Source organism: Scyliorhinus torazame, chromosome 11 (assembly GCF_047496885.1).
Source record: "Scyliorhinus torazame isolate Kashiwa2021f chromosome 11, sScyTor2.1, whole genome shotgun sequence".
NCBI lineage: Eukaryota > Metazoa > Chordata > Chondrichthyes > Carcharhiniformes > Scyliorhinidae > Scyliorhinus > Scyliorhinus torazame.
Genome location: NC_092717.1, coordinates 144,318,729 through 144,343,925, shown reverse-complemented (window position 1 = coordinate 144,343,925; position 25,197 = coordinate 144,318,729). Strand labels below are relative to the sequence as shown.

Here is a 25,197-nt window from a genome sequence, read left to right as displayed (position 1 = left end):
TGATTCATCTCAGCCTCCTCCGGTGGTCTCCATCATCACAGGTGCCAGTCTTAAACTAATTTGATTCACTCCACGTGACATCAAGAAACAGCTGAAGGCACTGGATACTGCAAAGCCGATGGGCCCTGACAATGTTCCAGCAATAATACTACAGACTTGTGCTCCAGAACCAGACCAGCTTTTGCTAAAGATTTCCGGGACCATGCAGAACAACCCTAGCCAAGCTGTTCTCAGTACAGCTACAACACTGGCATTTACCAAGCAGTATGGAAAATTGCCCAGGTATGTCCATTACACAAAAACAGGACAAATCCAACCGGGCCCCTTTAGTTTACTTTTGATCATCAGTAAAGGGATGGAAGGGGTCATCCACAGTGTAATTAAGCTGCACTTGCTTCGCAATAATATGTTCACTGTTGCCAAGTTTGGGGTGCACCAGGGTCACTCAACTCCTGACCACATTACAGCCTTGGTTCAAACGTGACAAAGGAGCTGTCTTCCAGAGGAGAGGAGACAATGACGGCCCTCAAAATCAAAGCAGCATTTGACCAAGTATGGCTTCAAGAAGCCCTAGCAAAACTGGGATTTGGAGGAAAACTCTCCGCTAGTTGGATGATGGTTGTGGTTGTTGATGGTCCGTCATCTCAATTCCAATACACCGTTGCAGGAGTTCCTCAGGGTAGTATCCTAGGCCCAACCATCTTCAGTTGCTTCATCAATGACCTTCCTTCCGTCACATGGTAAGAAGTGGCAATGTTTGCTGATAATTGCACAATGTTCCCCACCACCACAGCAGTCCATGTCCAAATGCAGCAAGACCTGGACAATATCCAGGCTTGGGTTGACAAGTGGCAAATAACCTTCACTTCACACAAGTACCAGGCAATGAGCACCTCCAATGATAGAGAATCTAACCATTGTCCCATGACATTCAATGGCATTACCATCACTGAATCCCCCACTATCAACAGCCTGGGGGTTACCATTAACCAGAAACTGAACTAGCCATAAAAATTCAGTGGCTACAAGAGCAGTTCAGAGGCTAGGGGCATGGTTTTCCCACCACAAGAATGCCACGGGCGAGCAGCGTAGAATAGAAAAACCCATTGACCTCGGGCGGGATTCTCCGGTCGCCGGGCGGACGTAGCCGTAGAATCCCACCCTAGGAATCCTGTGGCGAGTAACCTCTGCCAATTTTAACTGACTGTCATGTTTCATGACCATTTTCTGAAGTTCAAACTCTCTCTCTTTATCTTTTTCCCTGATCTGTATCTCCCTTTCTTTTTCTTTTTGTTCTGCTAGGGCTATTCTTTCTTTCCTCATTTCTTCTCTCTCCTTTTCTTTGTCCTCTCTATCTCTCTCTCTTTCTTTTTCTTTTTCCTCTCTTTCGTATTCAAGCTGCTTTAATTCTTTCTCATGTTCCATTTGTTTAATTTGTAACTGGATTTTTGCCATTTACAACGAGTCAAACTGTATCTCAGGCAACTTTAAATGCTTAACCACCGCCATAATTACCTCAACTTTTCACATTTTGTCAGGTAATGTTAACTGCAATGTTTTTGCCAAATCTAACAGTCTGCACGTCTCTGTCCGTAAGGTACTGCGTGTGACCGTCTTCACCCCCAAAAACATCAGAGCTTCTGAAAGAGCCATTGTCCACAACACACTCCCTACTTAAACTAAAATACCACACCTGAAAAGCAACCACAATATGCTCACCCATCACTGTCTTTAAGTTCACTGACCCAATCCAATAGATAGACGTTTATCCCTCTCGAAACCCCAATTGTTATGGGCCAGGGTTTAGAGAACCCCAAAGTGTATCATGGAGTTCACCTGACCCTCAACTTTTAATAGATTGTGGTATGGGGAGCACACGGCCCACTCTACAGGTGTGGTACAGCAGAAATGGAAAAGTATTTTTTAAAGCAAAACAATGTTTATTCTATGAACTCAAGTTAACCTTTTTAAAACAAACAGTGAATATCTTAGCAACCATTAATTCAAAGATAACCCCCAAAGAACACAACACTAAGTAATCCTTTAAGCTGTCCTTTTAACATCCAAAAGACTTAACAACCTTTAAACAGAAGCATATCAGGGTTTACATTCAATTCTGAAAACATTTATAGTTCTGAATTCATCAAATGATTAAGAGATAGTCCTTCATGGCAGAGAGCTCAACAATACAGCTGCTTTGGCTGATTTCAACACACTGAAAAACGAAACCAAAAAGACAGAGACACAGCCAAGCTTTTCCCAAAATGAAACTAAACAGCAGAACCAGAGCTCAGCTCCACCCACACACTGACATCACTGCAGTAACATGAGCAGCTAACCATTTCTTAAAGCAACATTCTCATGACAGATACTAACACTATGCATACAAATGCTCTCTGAAATGGCCTGGAAAGTTACTGAGTTGTATCAAACTGCAAAAAAGTCTAAAAGGAATGATACCGGATGGACCACCAAACATCAACCTAGGCATCAGAAACGACAATGGCAAACTCAGCCCTGTCAACTGTGCAAAGTCCTCCTTACTAATATCTGGGGGCTAGTGCCAAATTTGTGAGAGCTGTCTCAGAGACCAATCAAGGAACAGCCTGACACAATTATACACACAGATATCTGCATCGCCATCTCTGGGTATATCCTGCCCTACTGGCAGGACAAACCCAGCAGAAGTGACGTATTGGCACCACAGTGGGATACAGTTGAGAGGGAGTTGCTCTGGAGGTCCTCAACATCGTCTCCCGACCTAATGAGGTCTTATGGTATCAGGTCAAACCTGGGCAAGGAAACCAGCTGATTGCCATGTAATGCACCCCTCAACACCCAGCTGATGAAGCAGTAATCCTGCATGTTGAATACCACTAAGAGGAAGCCATCAGGGAAAGGGCACAGAATGCAATCTGGGTGGGGAATTTCGAAGTGCATCACCAAGAATGATATGGTATCGCCACTACTGACCGAGTCCTAAAGGACATAACTGCTAGTCTGAATCTGGGGCAAGTGGTGAGGGAACTAACAAGAGAGAAAAATATATTTGACCTCATCCTCACCAACCTGCCTGCCACAGATACATCTGTCCCTGACAGTTATCGATGGGATTGACCACCGCATAGTCCTTCTAAAATGAAGTACTGTCTTCACATTGAGGATAGCCTCCATTATGATGTGTGAAGCAGCAAGCGTTTGACAAAGCAAAGCAAATTCCACAGACAACAGATCAGATCTAAGCTCTGCAGTCCTGCCACATTCACTCATGAATGGTGATGGGCAATTAAACAACTGACTAGATGAGAAGGCTCCACAACTATCTTCATCCTTAATAATGGAGGAGCCCAGCACATCAATGCAAAAGATAAGACTGAGGCATTTGCAACCATCTTCAGCCAGAAGTGCCAAGTGGATGATTCATCTCAGCCTCCTCCAGTGGTCCCCAGCATCACAGTTGCCAGTCTTAAACTAATTTGATTCACTCCACGTGACATCAAGAAACAGCTGAAGGCACTGGATACTGCAAAGGCTATGAGCCCTGACAATATTCCAGCAATAATACTACAGACTTGTGCTCCAGAACCTGCCACACCCCTAGCCAAGCTGTTCTCAGTACAGCTACAGCACTGGCATTTACCAAGCAATATGGAAAATTGCCCAGGTATGTCCATTACACAAAAACAGGACAAATCCAACCGGGCCCCATTAGTTTACTTTTGATCATCAGTAAAGGGATGGAAGGGGTCATCCACAGTGTAATTAAGCTGCACTTGCTTGCCAATAATATGTTCACTGATGCCAAGTTTGAGGTCCACCAGGGTCACTCAACTCCTGACCACATTACAGCCTTGGTTCAAATGTGACAAAGGAGCTGACTTCCAGAGGAGAGGAGACAATGACGGCCCTCAAAATCAAAGCAGCATTTGACCAAGTATGGCTTCAAGAAGCCCTAGCAAAACTGGGATTTGGAGGAAAACTCTCTGCTAGTTGGATGATGGTTGTGGTTGTTGATGGTCAGTCATTTCAATTCCAATACACCGTTGCAGGAGTTCCTCAGGGTAGTATCCTAGGCCCAAACATCTTCAGTCGCTTCATCAATGATCTTCCTTCCGTCACATGGTAAGAAGTGGCAATGTTTGCTGATAATTGAACAATGTTCCCCACCACCACAGCAGTCTATGTCCAAATGCAGCAAGACCTGGACAATATCCAGGCTTGGGTTGACAAGTGGCAAATAACCTTCACTTCACACAAGTACCAGGCAATGAGCACCTCCAATGATAGAGAATCTAACCATTGTCCCATGACATTCAATGGCATTACCATCACTGAATCCCCCACTATCAACAGCCTGGGGGTTACCATTAACCAGAAACTGAACTAGCCATAAAAATTCAGTGGCTACAAGAGCAGTTCAGAGGCTAGGGGCATGGTTTTCCCACCACGCCCGCCACAAGAATGCCACGGGCGAGCAGCGTAGAATAGACAAATCCATTGACCTCGGGTGGGATTCTCCGGTTGCCGGGCGAACGTAACCGTAGAATCCCGCCCTAGGAATCCTGTGGCGAGAAACCTCCTGATACTCCAAAGCCTATCCACCATTTCAAAGTTCAAGTCACAGGTGTAGTGGAATACTCTCCACTTGCCTGGATGGGTGCAGCTCCAACAACACTCAAGAAGCTTGACACCATCCAGGAGAAAGCAGCCCGATTGATTGGCACCCCCTCCACAATAATTCACTTCCTCCACCACCAACGCACAGTAACAGCAGTGTGTACCATCTACAAGATGTACCTCAGGAGCTTACTAAGGCTCCTTAGACAGCACCTTCCAAACCCATGACCACTACTATCTAATGTAAAAGTAAAATATTGCAGAGTCTGGAAATCAGAAACAAAAACAGAAATGCTGGAAAACCTCAGCAGGTCTGACAGTATCTGTGGAGAGAGAAACAGAGTTGAAGAAGTCATACAGACTTGAAGCATTAATTCTGTTTCTCTCTCAATAGGTGCTGACAGACCTGCTGAGTTTTTCCAGCATTTTCTGATTTTATAACACTACCATCTAGAAGGTCAGGAGCAGAAAACACATGGGAACATCGCCACCTGGAAGTTCCCCTCCAAGTCACTCACCACACTGACTTGGAAATATATTGTCATTCCTTCACTGTCGCTGGGCCAAAATCCTGGAACTCCCTTTCTAACAGCACTGTGGATGTATCTCCACTTCATGGACTGCAGCGGTTTAAGAAGGAAGCTCGCCACCATCTTCTCAAGGGTAATTTTGGATGGGTAATAAATGCTGGCCGAACCAGCAGCCCCCACATCCCATGAACTCATTTTTAAAAATCAATAAATCTTTAAGACAAAACTGGACAAATACCTTGAAAAGAAACAATTTATCAGATGTAATTGTAAAACAGGAAGATGAAACAGATATACTTTGGGTCTCGAGATATACTTTGGGCATCTGTAGTATAATTGCAGTATTAATAATATTTTGTCTGTACTTTTATCAGATACTGACCTTTCCTTTAACCAATACACAAACATGGGTTGGCTGAACATCGATATCAAGTAGAGATGTGTCCATATGTCTGTGGAATAAATTTTTAAAAATAGATCAGCATTTGCACTAAAATACCATCAACATCTGTAAACCCTGAATTTGAAATGATGTGCTTTAGTTAAGATATTTTTCTGACACATGTAACTAAGTAATATGGTGAAAATGTGAAATTGAAAATTACCCCAAAATAATCTGTGACTTGCTTAAGGAATCTGTTCATGGTTATTCAACAAATGTTACAGGTGCACCTTTTTGCAGTGTTAGTGGAACTAAATAGGTAGAAATTCAAAATGATGGCTACCTATCCCATTCTCTACTTCCATCACCTGATTAATAATTCAATTTCAGGCAACTAGTATCAGAAAATATCAACTTGTATCTCATATCTATACATTATAATAACTTACTAAAATATCTCAAATTTCATTTTCAGGCGGTTAGATTCTAACATTATTTATTCAATTGCTGTATAATGTTGCAGAGCTAACCTGTAAACAGCAAGATCTAAGATGAATTGATTATTTTCTTCATCATCGGTCAATGCGAAATCAATCCTGCAAAGAAAAAGAAAAATTCACCCTTCAATTTATAAGCATACCCCTTTCTCAACTATGTTACATAGCACGACTTTAACAAGACAGACTGCAGTTTACTCCACCTATTTATAACTCTAATTATCATAATGGCCCAGATTTTCCAGACATTTCAGTATCGCACCAAGCCATTTAACATCGAAACACACTGAGCATTTTGCTGTTGCACTATTTATGTGATGTACGCTAAACTTGCCAGAAAAAGTTAGGGATTGTCATCATATGCGGACACGCACATAATGATATACAGACAAGCAGCTAATGGACACAGAGAACAGGACATGACCAATAAACAGGCAGGACACTCAGGGGTGGGATCTGACTATAAAAGACACGAGGCACTCACACTCTGCCTCTTTCCACTGATGAACATCTAGAGAGTCAGTCAATGGTGTTTTTACAATCTCACCCCCCCACCACGTGGCTAAGAGCTAGTCTGGTTCAGTCAGACAGAGTAACCACACTGAAGTTAGCTGAGAGTCTAACTCACGGAGAACTGTGCTAACTGTGCTACTAGTTCAATAAACCTGATTGAACTAACTTCAAGGTCTGGAGTATCTTTCTGATCTAAGCTGCAACCAGTGTTAGACCAGTGTACCTAACACAACAGGGATTATTTATTCCAGTGTAAATATATTTTTAACAACATGGAAAATCTAGGTCTCTCTGGCACTGAAATTATATTTTCTAAACGTGGAGTTGCATGCCTTCAGATTTCACTTATTGTTGGATTTTTAAAAAGTAAGTGGAAACTTAAATAATTTAACAAAAATCTGGGCTGGGATTCTCCTTTTGAGAGACTAAGTGCTGCCACCGAGACTGAATCGGTGGTGTTCTACGACCCCCGGTGGGAAGGAGGCTGCCACCCACTGGCATACACCAGGCCTGGGCGCACGGGGCAGAGGCCGTGAGCTCTGTGGGCCCAACCACCAGGACCAGCCAGCAGTGCCGTTAAAAGCTGCACAACCTCCTCAGGGTGGCCACGGTGAGTAACTGGCACTGTGCCCCTGGCACCAACCTGTGTCCCACACACCAATACGCCACCCCTCCCACCCAGAGGGCGACCGAACCCCACCCGCTGGCAGTCTGCTCGCATCCCACCCTGTACCACATGACAACACCCATATTGCCCACCATAGCTGGGTGCCCTGCACACACAGGTCACTAGCTGCCCACTCCCTGTGCTGCCAGCGACCAACTGCATCACACTGCACACAATCGCAGAGACAGAGTAGACTGGAGGGGGCTTGCCAGACCTGTGGCCCCTCACCGCCATGCAGTAGCAGACGTTGGAACTGGTTGGTGGGCCTGGAGAGCGGGCCGTTGCCGAGTTGGAGGTCGGCATCAGGTCCAAGTGAGCTCCCGCTGAGTTGCGGTATCCCTATGGCACACACGGCACCATGCCAACACCACCACACCACATCCATAACACCCAATGCACCCCCCCACCCCAGAACAATACCCCTCCACCACCACACCCCATCACCCCCACACTAGCAACCGCCCCCCCGACCCCAGCACCTTCATACGAATCCTCCACCCACCCCCACCCGCGGTCGAACCATGCATCATGTCTTATGTTTTTCCGTATCACCTGGTACCGAGACGGGCCCTTCTGGTGTCTCTAACACCCTTCACCATCCCAGAGACATTCACCTCGGTTGGGCATGTTAGTGAAGAGACCCCTGGGGCACTATCCTGTGCGCACCACACACGTGCAGTGGTACATCAGATGGAGGTAGGAACCCCAGAGGGGACAGATGGTCAGAGGGCGGACCGACCTCAGTGGGCAGCACGGTAGCACAGTTGCTTCACAGCTTCAGGTTCCCACGTTCAATTCCTGCCTTGGGTTACTTCTGTGCGGAGTCTGCATGTACTCCAAGTGTCTGCGTGGGTTTCCTCCAGGTGATCCAGTTTCCTCCCTGTGGTAGTCTGTGTAGAGGTCTTATGGTGCCTGGTAATGCTGGAACACCATTGGTAGATATTGTATGTTTCCTATTGGTCAAGCTTTTTGGTAGCTCCACCCTTCAAGGCGGGGTATAAGAGCCCGTGCCACCCCAGCAGCCTTCTTTCTGTACCCGAGCTGCTGGGGGAAGCATCAAGCTTATTAAAGCCTTCAGTTGGACTATAACCTCGCTTTAGTGGTCACTGATTGTGCATCAATTTAATAAGCCAGATTTAAAAGGATGGAGCTCCGAATCAAGCCGGAGTGTCTGCAACTCAGCCGCCACGTGGCGAACTCAGCGGCAACCTTCAAGCACTGGCTGGCGTGTTTTAAAGGATATTTTGGGACGGCCGAAAACACACCCACGGGAGAACAGAAATTGCAAGTCCTGCACTCGAGGGTGAGCCCGGAAATTTACACCCTCATCGAGGACGTGGATGACTTTGATGCAGCAATGGAGCTGCTAAAAGGACATTATATTCGCCCTGTAAACCAGGTCTACGCCCAACATCTGCTAGCAACGAAGCGACAAAACCCTGGGGAATCACTGGAAGAATTCTACCATGCGCTCCTGATGTTGGGGGGAAACTGCAGCTGCCCGAAGGTTTCGGCGAACGGCTACACAGAACTCTTGGTCCGGGACGCTTTTGTGGCAGGTATGCTGTCCTCCCAAATCCGCCAGCGATTGCTGGAAAAAGACATCCCAGGCCTCAAGGAGGCACGGGCCTTTGCAGGTTCCCTGGATGTGGCCTCCAGAAACGCCCGTGCTTACGTTCCCGACCGCGCGGCAGCCCCCTGGGCAGCTTGGAACCCCAACGCAGCCGACCCCGAGACATCTCCCATCCCCCCACAAGCTTGTGCTGCAAGGCGGCCTAGCAACCCTGGGGGGCCCCACTGCTACTTTTGCGGGCAGTCCAAGCACCCCCGGCAGCGCGGTCTCTGGCGGTGAATGCGGACCGCCAACACAAACCTCTCCACGGTCCCCGTGCAGCCAGCAGGCGCCGCCATCTTCCTCCTCCAGGACCACGTGCGGCCCCCGGGCGCCGCCATCTTGTCCCGCGGACGCCACATTCGAGGGATAGGTGCCGACATTTTGTGCACCCCCAGCCATGTGCGACCAATGGGAGCCGCCATCTTAGATGGACTCCCAGGACCCCAGCTCGGCTGACCGCAAACCACCCGAAGAGAACACTCAACTGCTGCGATGAGCCTCGGTGACCCTGGACCAATCCCGGCCTCGAACACTCTCAACTGCTACAACAACAGTACTAATCAACGTGCACGAGACGTCCTGCTTAATCGACTCTGGGAGCACGGAGAGCTTCATACACCCCGACACGGTAAGGCGCTGTTCTCTCCTCGTCCACCCCGTAAATCAAAAAATCTCCCTGGCTTCTGGTTCCCACTCAGTAGAGATAAAGGGGTTTTGTGTCGCAAACCTCACAGTCCACGGAAGGGAGTTAAAAAATTACTGGCTCTACGTCCTTCCCCGCCTCTGCGCGGCCACACTCCTAGGTTTAGACTTCCAGTGTAATCTCCAAAGTCTAACTTCCAAATTCGGCGGCCCTATACCCCCCTCACTGTCTGCGGCCTCGCGACCCTCAAGGTCGATCCGCCTTCCCTGTTTGCGAACCTCAACCCGGATTGCAAACGCATCGCCACCAGGAACAGATGGTACAGTGTCCAGGATCGGATCTTTATTAAGTCAGAGGTCCAAAGGCTTCTGAGGGAAGGAGTCATTGAAGTTAGCAACAGTCCCTGGAGAGCTCAAGTAGTGGTGGTAAAGACCGGGGAGAAGCATAGGATGGTCATCGACTACAGTCAGACCATCAACAGGTTTACGCAGCTGGACGCGTACCCTCTCCCCGCACATCCGACCTGGTAAACAGGATCACGCATTACAAGGTCTTCTCCACGGTGGATCTTAAGTCCGCCTAACACCAGCTCCCCATCCGCACTAGTGACCGCAAATACACTGCCTTCGAGGCAGATGGCGGCTCTATCACTTCTTAAGGGTTCCCTTCGGTGTCACCAACGGGGTCTCGGTCTTCCAGCGCGAGATGGACCGAATGGTTGACCGGTACGGTTTACGGGCAACATTCCCGTATCTCGATAATGTCACCATCTGCGGCCACGACCAGCAGGACCATGACACCAACCTCCAAAAATTCCTCCAGACAGCAAAGATCCTTAACCTTACATATAACAAGGATAAATGCGTGATTAGCACCGACCGCCTAGCCATCCGCGACTACGTAGTGCGAAATGGAGTTATAGGCCTCGACCCTGAACGCATGCGCCCCCTTATGGAGTTCCCCCTCCCTCACTGCTCCAAGGCCCTGAAGCGCTGCCTAGGGTTTTTCTCTTACTATGCCCAGTGGGTCCCCAACTATGCGGATATGGCCCGTCCCCTGATCCAATCCACAGCTTTTCCCCTGTCGATAGAGGCCCGCCAGGCCTTCAGCCGCATCAAAGCAGACATTGCAAAGGCCACGATGCACGGCATTGACGAGTCCCTCCCATTCCAGGTCGAGAGCGACGCGTCTGACGTAGCTCTGGCGGCCACCCTCAACCAAGCGGGCAGACCCGTGGCCTTCTTCTCACGTACCCTCCATGCTTCCGAAATCCGCCACTCCTCAGTCGAAAAGGAGGCCCAGGCCATAGTAGAAGCTGTGCGACATTGGAGGCATTACCTGACCGGCATTAGATTCACTCTCCTTACTGACCAACGGTCGATTGCTTTCATGTTCGATAATGCACAGCAGGGCAAGATTAAAAAATGATAAGATCTTGCGGTGGAGGATCGAACTCTCCACCTACAACTACGAGATTTTGTATTGTCCCGGGAAGCTAAACGAGCCTCCTGATGCCCCGTCCCGTGGCACATGTGCCAACGCACAAGTGGACCGCCTCCGAACCCTCCACGAGGACCTCTGCCACCCGGGGGTCACTCGCTTTTTCCACTTCAAGACCCGCAACCTGCCCTACTCCATCAAGGAGGTCAGGACAGCCACCAGGGACTGCCAAATCTGCACGGAGTGCAAACCGCACTTCTACCGGCCAGAGAAAACGCACCTGATAAAGGCTTCCCGTCCCTTCGAACGCCTCAGCATGGACTTGAAAGGCCCCCTCCCCTCCACCGACCGCAACACGTACTTCCTGAACGCGATTGATGAGTACTCCCGGTTCCCATTCGCCATCCCCTGCCCCGACATGACTGCACCCACCGTCATCAAGGCCCTCCATAGCATCTTTGCACTGTTTGGGTTCCCCGCTTACATACATAGCGATCGGGGGTCCTCCTTTATGAGCGACGACTGCGTCAATTCCTGCTGAGCAAGGGCATCGCCTCGAGCAGGACGACCAGTTACCAGTTAGGGTAACGGACAGGTAGAGAGGGAGAACGGAATGGTCTGGAAGACCGTCCTACTTGCCCTACGGTCCAGGGATTTCCCAGTCTCCCGCTGGCAGGAAGTCCTCCCGGTTGCCCTCCACTTCATCCGGTCACTGCTTTGTACCATGACCAATCCAACACCTCACGAACGTCTCCTTGTCTTCCCCAGGAAGTCCTCCTCTGGGACCTCGCTCCCGACCTGGCTGGCAGCTTCCGGACCCATCCTGCTCCGAAAACACGCGCGGGCGCACAAGTCGGGCCCGTTGGTCGAGAGGGTCCATCTTCTCCACGCTAACCCCCTGTACGCCTACGTGGCGTACCCCGACGGCTGACAAGATACGGTCTCCCTACGAAACCCGGCGCCCCAGCCACCAGATCCACCCTCCCTCCCACCAGTGCACCTTACAGGAGGATCAGTCGTTCCGCCGGCCCCGTCTACGCCCCCCACCCACCGACGCTCCCTTCCCAGGTCAACCGTTTTCCCCACCAACACCGACGAGGGGTGTTAAACCTGCCACCGAGATCGAGGCCATGCTCCCTGAGTCACAGACGCCTGAACCTCCACCGGCATCACCACCGAAGCTTCAACGATCACAGAGGATGACCAGGGCCCCTGATTGCTTCATTATAAAGTGTATAGTTAATTATGAATCTTTAAATAGTTACAAAACGCTGTACGGAGGTATTACGGTCCCTCCATAACTATAATTTCTACCACATTACCATGTTGTAATATCAAGCCACCACCCCCGCCGGACTCTTTTTAACAGGGGGTGAATGTGGTAGTCTGTGTAGAGGTTAACAGTACCTGGTAATGCTGGAAAACCATTGGTAGATATTGTATGTTTCCTATTGGTCAAGCTGTATGGTAGCTCCGCCCTGTAAGGCGGGGTATAAGAGTCCGTGCCGCCCCAGCAGCCTTCTTTCTGTACCTGAGATGCTGGGGGAAACATCTAGCTTATTAAAGCCTTCGGTTGGACTACAACCTCGCTTTAGTGGTCATTGATCGTGCATCACTCCCACAGTCCAAAAATGTGCAGGTTAGGTGGATTGGCCATGATAAATTGCCCTGAGTGTCCAAAAAGGTTAGGTGGGGTTACTGGGATAGGGTGGAGATATGGATTTAAGTGGGTTACTCTTTCCAAGGGTCGGTGCAGATTCTATGGACTGAATGGCCTCCTTCTGCACTGTACATTCTATGATTCTTTGACCCTAGGAACTAGCTGCCATCCATATGCTTCTGGATAGGGCAGTCCCGTCTTGCTGGAGATGCAGACACAGAGCCAGGGACTAATGAGGGGGTGTCAGCAAACATCTGCCGCCTGCAGGTGCAGTTGGAGGAGTATCAGCCGCCTTTCAGGGGCAGGAAGTGGTGCCGACCATGCGTGCCACCCAGGATGGCATCCGCAGGGGAGACCTTGGGTGCAACGGTATCGGTCATGGGTCAAGATGTCCAAGGCCTGGGACATTCTGCGCGGGCGGTTGCCGAGGCAAAGGGCAGGGCAGCACTGTCACAAGCAGTCATGTACCAGGGCCATCTGGACATTGCAGCGGCGCTCCAGAGCTTGGCCCAGACACAACGGGTCATGGCTGTCTTGGCTGCGGGCATCGATGGCATTGCCTGGGCACGGACTGATCTGAGCTATTTACAGAGAGACGTGGCACAGGCCAGAGGAAGGTGGTCCAGTCCCTGTGCTCCATGGCTGCGGGCATTGAGACAAAAGCGTGTCTCCAGGACTGGCAGCGGCAGGTGACAGTGGAGCTCGCTCCGGCTGCAGACCCATCCCAAGGAGTAGCCCGGGATCCGTCGAGAACCCGGAAGGAGAACAGGGTGTTGGGTCCGGTGCTGCCGATCCCCGCAGGGGTGGTGCAGGATAACCACAGTGCCTCAGACCCTCGCGCATCAGTTGGGCAGTGGGCTGGACAGAGCAGCATCATGCCACCTGGGACACCCGAGAGACTGCCGGGCCCGTCCAGGTCCAATCTCCCCAGAGGACGGCCGCCAAAGGGGACCCAGTTCACAGGGTGGGAAATGCAGCAGGCTGCCTCCACCCCGATGTACTGCCTGGGGAACCATCTAGGCGGAGCGATAGAGCCCGTAAGGCCAGAACGTTAGACACCAGTTAAGTTGGCATGGGTGCAGTACATAGGATAGCAAAACGGTTCAGGCACAAACATGTAGAAACTTATTCACAATAAACATCTGTTCAGAAATGTTCCAATCCGCCTTGGCGCTCTGTCAGGAGGGGCTCTAGGTGGAGGGGTGGGGGAGATGCGATGGCCGGCCGTTGGATGTGGGCATGGGCCAGGGCCTCAGGTCAGCCATTGCACATTGCCCTTGTACCTGGCCCCGCCCTCCTCTCTCTTCCCCCTTTCAGGCGATGAAAGGCAGACATGTTAGCATGGCGCGTAACCCCGTGCCCAACCAGGTCCAACGGGCTACACGGTGGCTGTGGCCTGCACTGCAGCCCCTGCCCCCACATATCCCCCTCCTGCCCCTGCTCCCCCAACCCCACACCTACCACCAGCAGTTCCCCTTTGCACTCTTCCCACCGCACTGCACCCATGGCCCCATTAGTGCTCGGCACCGCAAAGACCTCTGACCCCAGCACCCATCCCAACAGGCGGGGATACCAGTGGCTGGCACCACCCATGCCAGCGGTATGTTCTGTGGCCCCTGTCCGGCGCCCTCCTGTATGATCTACTGTGGGTATCCCCCTTGCATAGACTGAGTGATGCCCCGCCGGCAGGGTGGCGCCTGGTAGTGAGCGGGGGAGTGGTGGGGGCACCCTCTGCTCTGCGCACCCACAGATCACGGCAGCCTGGCTGCCTTAAAGGCCATGGTAATGGAGGTCCGTGCCTGGACACCCCGGTACTGGGGGAACACCCCAACCCCCACGGCCAACCCCCTGGTCACGCTACGCTACTCCCCCCATCCTCGAAGACGCTCCTCCAGCAACCTAGCCAGCGGCAGGACCGGCAGCCCACAGTCGTGCCTCAGGGAACATGTTCTACCTCCTCTCCATCCCTGGCAGCCTGTTTCCCGATTTCAAATACCAACGGTGAACCTCGCCATTGGTAATTCCTCCTGGTGGAGGCGGAGCATCACGGGAGGCCCGTTAATGATATGCCAACGGTGTTTACTGTACAATTTGCATGCCCAAGCCAGTGTGCACTGTAGAACCTTTCACACCATTGTCAAGGCACCGGAGCATGGCATTCCGTTGGGCGCCCGGCACCGGCTTCGATTTTCGGCTCACGCACGATTCTCCACCCAGTCATGTTTCGCGATTCTGGCGTCGCTGAATGGAGAATCCCGCCCTGTTCTTTGCCTGTCTCTCTTAATCACATCTTCCTGTACGTGATTTGACAATAAAATAACAATTCTAACTGACACAACCCTGTTGAGACTCAGTAAGGATTCTGCAATATGACTGGTTAAGGAGATACACAATTGCTTGTCCTATTCACACAGGTCCCCGATCCCCAGAAGTCCCAGGGAAAAATTCATAGAAAATTTGCAGGCAAGAATAAACGTAATAAACAGCAGGCACCACTGGCGGATTCACCGACCCACTCCCCCGCCGGGACGTAAAATCCCCGGGGGACGGCGTGAATCCCGTCCTGCCGCCGGCTGCCGTATTCTCCGGCGCTGTTTTTCGGGCGGGGGCGGGATTCACGCCATGCCGGTCGGGGGCCGTTGGCAGCGGCCCCCTCGGCAATTCTCCGGGCCCCAGTGGGCAGAGCGGCCGACCATTTCTGGCCAGTCCCACCGTCTTGGGTTATGCATGGCCCCACACGGCGGCACCTGGTAGGTAAGTCGGCGGGGGCTGTCCTCGGGGGGGGCTCGGGGGGATCCGACCCCGGGAGGGCCCCCATGGTAGCCTGGCTCACGATCAGGGCCCACCGATCTGCGGGCGGGCCTGTGCCGTGGGGGCATTTTTTCCTTCCGCGCCGTCCCCTTTAGGGCTCCGCCATGACCGGCGTGGAGAAGAGACCCCCCGCCGCATGCGTGGAACCACGCCGGCAGTTCCGTGCATGCGCAAACTCGCGCAGTCCCTTCGGCGCCGGCTGGAGCGGCGCCAACCCATCCGCCATCCACCAATCCCCTGAAAGTGCGGAGCATTCCCGCAAATACCGGCCAATGAATACATTCATCAACATGCAACCTATTTTAAGTATATAAATTTGATTAAACGATGTTTAGACAGATATAAAAGCTATTGTAGAAAAATAATTTTTCAAATGTAAGATTTGAAGCTCAAAATGTCCTGTCTGATTTGTAGGCTCATATCCAGAGGTTTTTTTTGCACCTTGGATGCCAATTTTTCTCCTTGTGCCCAAAAGTAAAATAATTTGCTTTGAAAGGTTTGTCTCTCCCCAACACCAAGCACAAATCAACTCCATCCATACCCAGCAGAAAGAGGTTCCACAAGTACAAAATGGGAGATGTCAGCGACACTCCAGCAGGTCCATAGCTGATTGGAGGAATCCCAGAGTCTATGGGCGCATGAGATATCGCCGGCAATGCGTGGCACCGACGCCAACTCTGCTCGGGTGGGGACCGCGGTGAAGAGCCTGGTGCATGACAATGGCACCATTAGTGAAGGTGTCCAAGGCGTTGCCCAGTCCATGACGGCCATGGCTGAGGGTCTCGACAGAATGTCCGCCTCGTTAGGGGATGTCACCCAGATGAGGTTCTGCGGCACACGTTCCGCTCTCAGATGGGCATAGCCAAGACGCTGCGGAGCTTGTTCCAGTCGCAGGTGGGCATTGCTGAGGCACTGCAGAGCATGTCCCAGTCACTGAGGAGCATCGCCGAGGGCGTCGACATAATGGTGCAGACCATGGGGAACTGCCAGGGATAGCAGACCCGATGATGCAGGCGGAGCCGGGGCTTGAATTAGCTGCCCCTCCATTCCAAGGGGAATCCCAGGGCCCTATGGGCACTGACCAGGAGTAGGGGGTGCTGAGTGGCAACCCAGACCCGTTCCATGGAGTGGAGATGGTGGCCATCAGCTCCCCCGAGTTCCACCCTTCTGATTGGGCCACGTCTCGCTGCCAGCACATGGGACAGGATGGCACGGCTGACAAGTGTGCCTGGGCCCTCCGGCCTCAGAACCACTAGAGGATGTCCGAAAGGGGCACAGAAGGCCACAGGACATAGTAAGTAGCAGGCTGCCTTCACCTCTGATGTGCATCCTGGGGACACACCTAGATGGTGTGGTAGAGTTTGGTGGGCAAAACACATCGAGGATCACTGAGGGCACTGGGGGAGGGGCCAGCATCATTGGGAGGTTGGGGAATTGTCAAACACAATAAACACCTTTGTGAACAACCAGTATGGTGCCTCTGTCACTTTCTTCCACAATGCGGGCTGAGCTCTGAACCCTTGGCCCATCTCTCCAGGCACCCACCCTCCTGCCGTGGACATGTCCCCGGAGCTGTGTCCCATCCCCTAGGTGTTCGGATGTTGGCTGTTGAGTGTGTGGTGTTGCCTCCTGCAGTGTTCAAGCACGGTGTCCAGGCATGAAAGTGTGATTGGAATGTTAGGCATTGACTCCCACAGGTTACATGGTCCACCCACCCACGGGAATCCATTTGGGTTGTGTGAAGTGCTCACTTAACCGTGATTACCAATTCCCTGTTAGCGATAGCCTTCAGTTGCGTGGCCAGAGGCCTCGGCAGTCAATAGGGGTTATGGGTGGTCAGTGGGGCAGAGACAAGCGTTGTCCCCGGAATAGATACACACGATCCAGGGATTGGCATGGTGGTGCTGAGAACAGTTGCCCCCCAGTTGTCCCCTCCAGCTCAACACCCCAGCCTCCCATGGTGGCCCACTCCTGCGGAGGGTCCTTCACCTCCAGCCGAGGGCCCCCATCCCCCATCAAGCATTAGAGTAGCAAGCCCAGCGCCCCCGGGCTCTTTACCTGTGAGCAAGTTGGTTACTCCCCTCCTCAACTCACCACAGAAGCCCTTCCGCCATGATTACGTTTTTCAAAAGGAGTACTAATCGGCGCTAGTATGATCACTTGCTGGGGAAGCTGCTGAATGATGGGAGACTGTTGGATATTGGGCGGCACTCATTAATTGCATGACAATCCGGCTTAAGAGGTGATAATTGGTTTCTCGCCACGCAATAGCGAGATCCCGATTTCGCCAACAGGAGTGGGCCGGTTGCATCACAAACTGTTTGGCGCCTGGCTCGGTTCCTGTTTTCTGCCTTTCCCGTTATACACCAGCCTCATTTAGTTTGAGCGAGAGTGTAACAAGGCCGGAGAATCGCGACTTAAGTGTGGGCTAAACCGGTGAGAAACTCCCCAGGGCCCAAAAAAGTGACTAAGTGTCATTGAATAGCGGTGGGGAACTCACCGGCAGAGCCGGTGGGAAACTCCCTGAAAAACCTGCCACAAAAAAAAAATGAACTTAGAAATCTTTTGGGAGACTCGCAACTCAGGTCCAGCTATCATGTAAAAGGATGTTTCAGAATATAAATCAAGACATAGTTTGCCCAAAGGTTTGATGGGAGACTGAACTGTGTACATTCAATAGGAGCCGCGTCTTTCACATTGAATCAGTGAACGATTCAACACAGAAGGGGCCATTCGCTCCATTAAGTTGGTGTTTGTTCTTCTGAAGTGCCATCTAGTTATCCCTATTCTTTCCCCATATCCCTAAAATTATTTTTCCCTCAAGTACTTTTACAATTCCCTCTAGAATGCTACAATTAATTCGATATCTAGCAACCTGTTAGGCATTTCCAAATCCTAACAACCCAACATGTAACAAAATATTTCTTCATGTCACCTCTGGATCTGGTCAATCACCTCAAATCAGTGCCCTCTTGTTACTGACTTTTCAACCATTGGAAACCGTTGCCTATTTACTCTATCTGAGCTCTGCATGATTTTATACACCTTCACCAAATGCTTTAGCCTTCTCTGTTCTAAGGAGAACAGCCTCAGCTTTTCAAGTCCATCCACATGATTGCAACCCCTCATCCCTGGAACCATTCTAGTAAATCTCTTCTCACCTTCTCCAAAGTCTTCACATCTTTCCTAAAGTGGGTTGCCCAAAACTGACATTAGACTCCAGTTGAGGCCAAACTAGTTTTTAATAAATTTACCTTAGCTTCCTGGATTTTATACTCCACGCCTCGATTTATAAAGCCCTAAATCCCATATGCTTAATTAACTTCTCAGCACCCCTTTTCTCATATAGTATAAATTGGTGCTCCCTTTGAAATTTAGCATTCATGCATTAATTCTGATCCGTGCAAGATGAGAAGTTTCAACAGCTGGTCTCTTTTTCAGTAATACTGTTAAGTAACTTCTTTGTTAATCTGTCCTGACACCTTCAAATATTTGAGCACAGACATCATCAGGTCTCTCTCTTATCGCATTCCCTTTAAAATTGTACCAAAAGAACAAAGAAAAGTCGCGGGTCCTGAAGGCCGCCTTGGAGAACGCTTACCCGGAGATCAGAGGCTGAATGCCCTTGACTGCTGAAGTGTTCCCCGACTGGAAGGGAACATTCCTGCCTGGTGATTGTGGCGCGATGTCCGTTCATTCGTTGTCGCAGCGTCTGCATGGTCTCGCCAATGTACCACGCTTCGGGACATCCTTTCCTGCAGCGTATGAGGTAGACAACGTTGGCCGAGTCGCACGAGTATGTACCGCGTACCTGGTGGGTGGTGTTCTCACGTGTAATAGTGGTATCCATGTCGATGATCTGGCACGTCTTGCAGAGATTACCATGACAGGGTTGTGTGGTGTCGTGGTCACTGTTCTGAAGACTGGGTAGTTTGCTGCAAACAATGGTTCGTTTGAGGTTGCGCGGTTGTTTGAAGGCAAGTAGTGGGGGTGTGGGGATGACCTTGGCAAGATGTTCATCGTCATCAATGACGTGTTGAAGGCTGTGAAGAAGATGACGTAGTTTCTCCGCTCCGGGGAAGTACTGGACGACGAAGGGTATTCTGTCGGTTGTGTCCCATGTTTTTCTTCTGAGGAGGTCGGTCCGGTTTTTCGCTGTGGCGCGTTGGAACTGTCGATCGATGAATCGAGTGCCATATCCCGTTCGTACGAGGGCATCTTTCAACGTCTGTAGATGTCTGTTACGCTCCTCCTCGTCTGAGCAGATCCTGTGCATACGGAGCGCTTGTCCATAGGGGATGGCTTCTTTAATGTGTTTAGGGTGGAAGCTGGAGAAGTGGAGCATCATGAGGTTATCCGTGGGTTTGCGGTAAAGCGACGTGCTGAGGTGACCGTCCTTGATGGAGACGAGTGTGTCCAAGAATGCAACTGATTTTGGAGAGTAGTCCATGGTGAGTCTGATGGTTGGATGGAACTTATTAATGTCATCGTGTAGTCGTTTCAGTGATTCTTCGCCGTGGGTCCAAAGGAAAAAAATGTCATCGATGTATCTGGTGTATAACATCGGTTGAAGGTCCTATGCGGTGAGTAGGTCCTGTTCAAACTTGTGCATGAAGATGTTTGTGTATTGGGGTGCGAATTTGGTCCCCTAGTAATTGATCCCTCTACCCTGAGAAAAAGTCTCTGACTATCCACTCTGTCTATGCCCCTCATAATTTTGCAGACCTCTATCAGGTCACCCCTCAACCTACGTCGTTCCAGTGAGAACAAACCAAGTTCATTCAAACTCTCATCATAGCTAATGCCCTCCATACCAGGCAACATTCTGGTAAATCTCTTCTGCACCCTCTCTAAAGCCTCCACATCCTTCTGGTAGTGTGGCGACCAGAATTGAACACTATACTCCAAGTGTGGCCTAACTTCTCCACCTGTGTTGCCCCTTGAAATGAAAAATGAAATGAAATGAAAATCGCTTATTGTCACAAGTAGGCTTCAAATTAAGTTACTGTGAAAAGCCCCGAGTTGCCACATTCCAGCGCCTGTTCGGGGAGGCTGGTACTTTCAGTGACCTGTGGACCTGTACACCTAGATCTCTCTGACTATCAATATTCTTTTTTTTTTTTTTTAATAATTTTTATTAAGGTTTTCATTAAATATCAGTAACAAAATGAAAAAACAACCCAACAGAGTTAAGTACAAAACACAGTCTAGAAAAGCAACCCTCCATACCCCCCTCACCCCTGTACATGAATAATAAATTAATATTAACACCCCGACTTAACACAACAGGTATATACACCCCCTCAGACCCTTCAGTGTAAATAACAATAATAAAAATAATTATAAAGTAAACCCCCCCCCCCCCCCCCCCGAGTTGCTGCTGCCATTGACCAATGTCTACCATTCTGCCAGGAAGACTAAGAACGGTTGCCACCGCCTAAAGAACCCTTGTACTGACCTTCTCAAGGTGAATTTCACCCTTTCCAACTTAATAAACCCCGCCATATCGCTGATCCAGGATTCCACGCTTGGGGGCCTCGCATCCTTCCACTGAAGAAGAATCCTTCGCCGGGCTACCAGGGACGCAAAGGCCAGAATACCGGCCTCTTTCGCCTACTGCACTCCCGGCTCCTCTGCCACCCCAAATATTGCGAGCCCCCAGCCCAGTTTGACCCTGGATCCTTCCACCTTCGACACCGTCCTCACTACGTCCTTCCAAAATTCCTCCAGCGCTGGGCATGCCCAGAACATATGGGTGTGATTTGCTGGGCTTCCTGAACACCTAACACACCTGTCCTCACCCCCAAAAAACCGGCTCATCCTTGTCCCGGTCATGTGTGCTCTGTGCAGCACCTTAAACTGTATGAGGCTGAGCCTCGTACACGATGAGGAAGAGTTCACCCTCCCTAGGGCATCTGCCCAAGTCCCTTCCTCAATCTCCTCTCCCAACTCCTCCTCCCATTTATCTTTCACCTCCACCACCGAGGCCTCCTCCTCCTCCTGCATCACCTGGTAAGTTTCCGAGATCTTCCCCACTCCCACCCACCCCCCCGAGAGCAGTAGCACACGCAGTGTGTGTGGCAGTAGCCGCGGGAATTCCACCACCTGCCGTCTGGCAAACGCCCTTACCTGTAAGTACCTGAAGGTGTTCCCCGGGGGGAGCCCGTACTTCTCCTCCAGCTCACCCAGGCTCGCGAACTTCCCGTCCACAAACAGGTCCCCCAACTTTCGTATCCCTGCCCTGTGCCACCACGAAAACCCTCCACCTGTTCTCCTGGGGGCGAACCGGTGGTTCACCCGTATTGGGGTCCACGCCGAGGCCCCAACTTCCCCCCTATGCCGCCTCCACTGCTCCCAAATTTTGAGGGCAGCCGCCACCACCGGGCTCGTGGTATACCTCCTTGGAGGGAGCGGTAGCGGCGCCATTGCCAGCACCCCCAGACTCGTACCCACACAAGACGCCATCTCCAGCCTCTTCCATGCAGCCCCCTCCCCGTCCATCACCCACTTGTGCACCATCATCGCATTGGCGGCCCAGTAGTACCCACAGAGGTTGGGCAGCGCCAGTCCCCCCCTATCTCTACTCCACTCCAGGAACACCCTTCTCACCCTTGGAGTCCCTCGCGCCCACACAAATCCCATTATACTCCTGTTAACCCGCCTAAAAAAAGCCTTCGGGATAAACACGGGGAGGCACTGGAACAGGAACAAAAACCTTGGAAGCACCGTCATTTTTATTGCCTGCACCCTACCCGCCAAGGACAGCGGCAACGCGTCCCACCTCTTGAACTCCTCCTCCATTTGCTCCACCAGCCTTGTAAAAAGACTATGCAGGGCCCCCAGGTCCTGGCCACCTGGACCCCCAAATACCTGAAGCTCCTCTCCGTCCTTTTTAGTGGGAGCTCGCCAATCCCCCTCTCCTGGTCCCCTGGGTGAACCACGAACAGCTCGCTCTTTCCCATGTTGAGCTTGTACCCCGAAAAGTCCACAAATTCCCTAAAAATCCTCATTACCTCCGGCATTCCCCCCACCGGGTCCACCACATATAGCAGCAGGTCGTCTGCATAGAGCAACACCCTATGCTCCTCCCCACCCCGCACCAACCCCCTCCAGTTCCTTGACTCCCTCAGTGCCATAGCCAGGAGTTCAATCGCCAGTGCGAAGAGCAGGGGGGACAGGGGACACCCCTGCCTCGTCCCTCGGTGCAACCGAAAGTACTCGGACCGCCTCCTGTTTGTGGCCACACACGCCATCGGGACCTCATACAACAGCCTAACCCACCTGACAAACCCCTCCCCAAACCCGAACCTCTTCAGCACCTCCCACAGGTATCCCCACTCTACCATATCGAAGGCTTTCTCAGCGTCCATCGTCACCACTATCTCCGCCTCCCCCTCCCTCGTCGGCATCATGATAACGTTCAAAAGCCTCCGCACATTCACATTCAACTGCCTCCCCTTCACAAACCCCGTCTGGTCTTCATGGATGATCTGCGGCACACAATCCTCAATCCTCGTGGCTAAGACCTTCGCCAGCACCTTGGCATATACATTTTGCAAGGAAATCGGTCTGTAAGACCCAAACTCCAGGGGATCCTTGTCCTGCTTCAGGATCAAGAAGATCAGTGCCCGGGACAACGTCGGGGGCAAAGCCCCCCCCTCCCTTGCCTCATTGAAGGTCCTGACTAGCAACGGGCCCAACAGGTCCATATATTTTTTATAGAATTCGACCGGGAAACCGTCCGGCCCCGGTGCCTTCTCCGCCTGCATGCTTCATATCCCTTTGGTCAGCTCCTCCAGCCCAATCGGGGCCCCACAATCCCACCACCAGTCCCTCTTCCACCTTTGGAAACCTCAATTGGTCCAGGAAGCGGCCCATCCCTCCCTCCTCCCGTGGGGGCTCGGATCGGTACAATTCCTCGTAAAAGTCCCTGAAGACCCCATTGATGCCAACCCCACTCCGCACCACACTCCCTCCCCTGTCCTTAACTCCCCCGATCTCCCTAGCTGCGTCCCGCTTCCGAAGCTGATGCGCCAGCATCCGGCTTACCTTTTCCCCATACTCGTAAATCGCCCCCTGGGCCTTCCTCCACTGCACCTCCGCCTTCCTGGTGGTCACCAGGTCGATTTCGGCCTGGAGGCTGCGCCTCTTCCTCAACAATCCTTCCTCATGCATCTCCGCATACCTCCTGTCTACCCTCACCATCTCCCCCACCAGCCTCTCCCTCTCCCCCCGCTCCCTCCGCTCCTTGTGGGCCCTAATGGAGATCAGCTCTCCCCTCACCACCGTCTTCAGCGCCTCCCATACCATCCCCACTTGGACCTCCCCGTTGTCGTTGGTCTCCAAGTACCTCTCTATACTTCCTCGGACCAGCTCGCTCACCTCCTCGTCCGCCAACAGCCCCACCTCCAAGCGCCACAGCGGGCGCTGGTCCCTCTCCTCCCCCATCTCCAAGTCCACCCAATGCGGGGCGTGGTCCGAAATGGCTATTGCCGAATACTCAGTGTCCTCTACTCTCGCTATCAGCGCCCTACACAAAATGAAAAAATCGATTCGGGAATAAGCCTTAAGGACATGTGAGAAGAATGAAAATTCCCTAGCGCCCGGCCTTGCAAATTTCCAAGGGTCCACCCCTCCCATCTGGTCCATAAACCCCCTCAGTACTCTAGCCGCCACCGGCTTCCTACCCGTCCCAGACCTGGAGCAATCCAGTACCGGATCCAGCACCGTGTTAAAGTCTCCCCCCATTATCAGGCCCCCCACTTCCAAGTCTGGGATCCGACCCAACATACGCCACATAAAACCCGCATCGTCCCAATTCGGGGCATACACATTGACCAGTACCACCTTCTCTCCCTGCAACTTATCACTTACCATTACGTACCTACCGCCATTATCTGCCACAATGCTCGACGCCTCGAATGACACCTTCTTTCCCACCAAGATCGCCACCCCTCGATTTTTGGCATCCAGCCCCGAGTGAAACACCTGACCTACCCACCCTTTCCTCAATCTTACCTGGTCTGCCACCTTCAGGTGTGTCTCCTGGAGCATAACCATATCCGCCTTGAGCCCCTTCAGGTGCGCGAACACGTGGGCCCGCTTAACCGGCCCATTCAGTCCCCTTACATTCCAGGTTATCATCCGGATCAGGGGGCTACCCGCCCCCCCCTCCCCCGCCGACTAGCCATGACCCCTCCTCGGCCAGCCACACGTCCGCACCCCATACCTGGCCCGTTCCCCACAGCGGCATAGCCCCGTCTCGACCCCCCCCCCCCACTCGCTCCAGCTCCCCCTTGACCATAGCAGCAGCAACTCGATCCCCCCCGACCAACACAACCAAAACAGTGCCCAACCCGCCCCAACCACCCTCACCGACCCGAAAGAGAAAAACACAGAGAGAAAGAAACCAGGAGCAAAGCAAAGCACCCCCCCCCCCCCCCACCCCCCATCAAAAAAAAAAACATATCAACCGCCAATCGCCCATCCCGACCCTCAATCTGTGTCCAACTTCTCGGCCTGAACAAAGGTCCATGCCTCCTTCGGAGACTCAAAATAATGGAGCCGGTCCTTGTAGGTGACCCACAGTTACGCCGGCTGCAACATGTCAAACTTCAACCCCTTCCTGTGCAGCACCGCCTTCGCTCGATTATACCCGGCCGTCCTCTTCGCCACCTCCGCACTCCAGTCCTGGTATATTCGAACCTCCGCGTTGGCCCACCTGCTGCTCCTTTCCTTCTTGGCCCACCTGAGCAGACACACTGCCGATCGACGAACCGATGGAACCTCACCAGTACCGCCCACAGAGGCCCGTTAGCCTTG

The 25,197-nt window shown here is 51.8% G+C and overlaps 1 protein-coding gene across 2 annotated transcripts in view; it reads right to left on the bottom strand.

The window, feature by feature from the left end:
- The window catches only part of dnaaf11 (dynein axonemal assembly factor 11), a 139,067-nt gene that overhangs the window by 39,023 nt on the left and 74,847 nt on the right, over nucleotides 1-25,197 (bottom strand). For both annotated transcript variants that reach the window (XM_072467849.1, XM_072467850.1), the window contains exons 8-9: nucleotides 6,060-6,125; nucleotides 5,530-5,599 (exon numbers count right to left, since the gene is read on the bottom strand). In XM_072467849.1, coding sequence (XP_072323950.1) covers nucleotides 5,530-5,599; nucleotides 6,060-6,125 — 136 coding nt within the window. The remainder of the gene's footprint in view (nucleotides 1-5,529; nucleotides 5,600-6,059; nucleotides 6,126-25,197) is intronic.